This window comes from Garra rufa, chromosome 25 (assembly GCF_049309525.1).
Source record: "Garra rufa chromosome 25, GarRuf1.0, whole genome shotgun sequence".
Taxonomy (NCBI): domain Eukaryota; kingdom Metazoa; phylum Chordata; class Actinopteri; order Cypriniformes; family Cyprinidae; genus Garra; species Garra rufa.
The window spans coordinates 8,563,348-8,567,729 of NC_133385.1; the positions used below are offsets into that span (position 1 = coordinate 8,563,348).

General features: G+C 34.8%; 1 protein-coding gene across 1 annotated transcript in view; it reads right to left on the reverse strand.

The window, feature by feature from the left end:
• The window catches only part of appl2 (adaptor protein, phosphotyrosine interaction, PH domain and leucine zipper containing 2), a 16,389-nt gene that overhangs the window by 11,125 nt on the left and 882 nt on the right, over nt 1-4,382 (reverse strand). Inside the window, exons 2-8 of the mRNA XM_073831556.1 lie at nt 2,347-2,441; nt 2,089-2,238; nt 1,943-1,998; nt 597-771; nt 468-504; nt 207-359; nt 88-135 (exon numbers count right to left, since the gene is read on the reverse strand). Coding sequence (XP_073687657.1) covers nt 88-135; nt 207-359; nt 468-504; nt 597-771; nt 1,943-1,998; nt 2,089-2,238; nt 2,347-2,441 — 714 coding nt within the window. The remainder of the gene's footprint in view (nt 1-87; nt 136-206; nt 360-467; nt 505-596; nt 772-1,942; nt 1,999-2,088; nt 2,239-2,346; nt 2,442-4,382) is intronic.

Genomic DNA, 4,382 nt, shown 5'->3' on the forward strand with positions numbered 1-4,382 from the left:
TGTTTTAGTAAAAAATCTAAATTAAGAATATATTGGTGTACTATAGTACTACATTAAATCTGTAGTAAATAAAACGGGTGGTTTTACCTTCTTTGCCTCTGAGATCTCCTTCGCCAGGTTTATCGTGTAACAAATCTGAGGAGAAACGTCAGAAATTCAGACATTGATCTGATATTAAATGTAAGTGTTTATGGGTTCAGACTGACCTTCTCTCCTTCAGTGTTGCTCTCAAACACAAAGACGCTGAAGGAGGGCTGATCTTTGCCTCCGTCACTCCAGTCGCTCCCCTGCAGAACAAACCCCATCAGCCTGCTGTTCTCCTGATGGGCGGCAAACTGAGTCACATCCCTCAGCTGGAACTGACAAAAACACACATACACAAGATGTTTCCGCTGTTGAGCAGAGAGATACCATCACTGATGTTTGGTTTCAGTGAGCGCAGTGTCATAAAATAAACCAACACTTACACTGATTTTGGTGACTTGCGTCTGTGGGTCGATCAATCTGTTGACAGACACAAAAACATTTTTGAGCATTCTGTACAAATGTAAACATATGAAACCAGGTCCAGTTCAGAGGCGAGATGGCAGACGCACCTGATGCAGCTACTGGTGACCATCAGGTGGGATTCTGTGGTTTTGAAGATGTTGTGAATTGCACGAGCGGCGAGAACCTGCCTCATGGCTTCATAAATCACTTCCTGTGTGTGACCGGCCCGGACGGCCATCGAACCCAAGAACCGTACCGCAAACACCTGCTGCAGGAGTGAATCTGGGATGAAAGGAAAAAGTCAAGTTATATTTTACCAAAAGAAAACAATGTGAAATAATCACAGGTTTTGAATGAATAAATTACCTAACATATTACTATAAAAGCATATAATATTAATACAACTTTAATATACTATAATAATATATTATTTATTTAAAAATAATTGTGTGTGCAATTGATGAATGAATATTACACATATTCTTTTTTTTATATTACTGTTACTTTAAAATTTTCTATAATTCTTGAAAACGGTATTTTTTTTACAAATTAATTTACACTTTTTATATAGAAAATGCGTAAAAAACAGCATACAATAAATATTTACATTATTTTTTATATATTAAGTTATTTAGTCAATGCTCACAAAAGTATTTTAAATATTCATATTAAAATATAAAAAATATATAAAACACCTGTTTAAAAATGTAATTGTATTAAAAACATGATTTATATGTAATTTTTATATATATATATATATATATATATATATACACACACACACATATATTATACACACACACACACACACACACACACACACACACACATTATTAGATATTATTATACTTATTATATCTACACATATTAATTAGATACATTTTTTTTCTTGATAAACATGGAAATTAATACAATGATACATTTCTATAATTAATAACTAACAATTAAAACTAATTGATAATGAATTAAAAAAAATGTATTTACCTCCGAATAAATGTAGTGCTATAGTACACCAATATATTTTTAATTTTTTTCAAGTTTAAAATTTATGCTTTTTCTGAGAAGAAACATTTTCTGTATTTAATTTTATTTGAATATTTGAATTAATATATATAAAATACATGTGTTTTATGTATGTATAGATGTAAAATCAGAAATGCAAATTATTATTAGCATATTCATTTACCAAACTAAACTTACATACCTCAGGAAATTAAATTAAATATATTTATATATAAAAGTATTGAGAATGTATTAAAAACATACAATGTAGAATATCTTAAATAATAACTAATACCCTAAAATAATAATTGATAACTAATGTAAATAATTTATATAATTATTACATATATTTTTATTAAAAAAGGTTTCTATATTTTTGGTTTTCTGCTAGTATTTAATAAGTTTTAGCACTAACACTGGTAAATGTTGAGTTGAAATGTGCTCATCTCACCGTGTGTGTCTGAAGCGCCGTCATCGTCCTCAGTCTCACCAAAGGGGTTTGTGCGTCTGTCAGAAAACAAACTGTTAAAACTCAGCTAAATCATAAATAGACAACAAAAATATAAACACACTGTAAAACACAAACATGGGCTTGACCTTGGTCCGGCTCGGTTCTGGTCCAGGAACTCAGACGCGGGCAGCACAATGTCAAACTGGATTGGCGTTCCTGGGACGATCAGATCTTCAGGCTCGAAGGTCGTAGGGGGTTTCTGAGGCTCTCTAGAGGTCACCGCCCCTGGTTTTGCTCTATTTATGAGAGAGAGAAAAAAAGGCAAATAATATGTAGATCTGTTATTGCATATAAAGTCATGTTTAACTATTAATGCATGTTTAGTCATCATGAGATATAAGTACCGGTCAGGGTTAGGAGAACCCTCTGCTCGCTTCTCAAAGCTGGTGATGGGGGTCACAGCCTGGAGCGCCGTCTGATGCAACCTGATCGCCACAGCCTGAAAATAACACATACACATTATCTGTCTGATATATCCAAAATGTAAAACTATATATCATAATAAAATATATATGTGACCCTGGACCACAAAACCAGTCTTAAGTCGCTGGGGTATATTTGTAGCAATAGCCAAAAATACATTGCATGGGTCAAAATTTTTGATTTTTCTTTTATGCCAAAACTCATTAAGAAATTAAGTAAAGTTCATGTTCCATGAAGATTTTTTGTAAAATTCCTACTGTAAACATATCAAAATGTAATTTTTGATTTGTAATATGCATTGTTAAGAACCTAATTTGGACAACTTTAAAGGTGATTTTCTCAGACTTTTTGATTTTTTTGCATCCTCAGATTTCTGATTTCAAATAGATGTATCTCGACCAAATATTGTCCTATCCTAACAAACCATACATCAATGGAAAGCTTATTTATTGAGCTTTCATATGATGTATAAATCTCAGTTTTGTCAAATTTAACCTTATGACTGGTTTTGTGGTCCAGGGTCACATATATATAAAAAGTATAATAATAAAGTAAACTGTTTAAATTTATTAATACATTTAAATTGGTTTTGCCTCTGCATAACTTTGTGGCTGTTCACATTAGCTGTCTGATACAGTCAGGTCCATAAATATTGGGACATCGACACAATTCTAACATTTTTGGCTCTATACACCACCACAATGGATTTGAAATGAAACGAACAAGATGTGCTTTAACTGCAGACTGCCAGCTTTAATTTGAGTATTTACATCCAAATCAGGTGAACGGTGTAGGAATTACAAGAGTTTGCATATGTGCCTCCCACTTGTTAAGGGACCAAAAGTAATGGGACAATTGGCTTCTCAGCTTTTCCATGGCCATGTGTGTGTTATTCCCTCATTACCCCAATTACAATGAGCAGATAAAAGGTCCAGAGTCCATTTCAAGTGTGCTATTTGCATTTGGAATCTGTTGCTGTCAACTCTCAAGATGAGATCCAAAGAGCTGTCACTATCAGTGAAGCAAACCATCATTAGGCTGAAAAAACAAAACAAACCCATCAGAGAGAGAGAGCAAAAACATTAGTTGTGGCCAAAACTTCCTTAAAAAGAAGGAAAACACACTTCACAACAGTTGGCCAGATCAAGAACACTCTCCAGGAGGTAGGTGTATGTGTATAAGGTGTATAAGTCAACAATCAAGAGAAGACTTCACCAAAGTGAATACAGAGGGTTCACCACAAGATGTAAACCATTGGTGAACCTCAAAAACAGGAAGGCCAGATTAGAGTTTGCCAAACGACATCTAAAAAAGCATTCAAAGTTCTGGAACAACATCCAATGGACAGATGAGACCAAGATCAACTTGTACTAGAGTGATGGGAAGAGAAGAGTATGGAGAAGGAAAGGAACTGCTCATGATCCTAAGCATAGCACCTCATCAGTGAAGCATGGTGGTGGTAGTGTCATGGCATGGTTCTCTAGTATTTATTGATGATCTGACTGCTGACAAAAGTGTTTCAGCCAATATTATCTGCTCATATTCAGCCAAAATGCTTCAGAACTCATTGGGCGGCGCTTCACAGTGCAGATGGACAATGACCCAAAGCATACTGTAAAAGCAACCAAAGAGTTTTTTAAGGGAAAGAAGTGGAATGTTATGCAATGGCCAAGTCAATCACCTGACCTGAATCCGATTGAGCATGCATTTCACTTGCTGAAGACAAAACTGAAGGGAAAATGCCCCAAGAACAAGCAGGAACTGAAGACATTTGCAGTAGAGGCCTGGCAGAGCATCACCAGGGATGAAACCCAGTGTCTGGTGATGTCTATGCGTTCCAGACTTCATGCTGTAATTGGTTGTAAAGGATTTGCGACCAAGTATTAAAAAAGTGAAAGTTTGATTTATGATTATTATTCTGTCCCATTACTTTTGGTCCCTTAACTAGTGGGAGGCA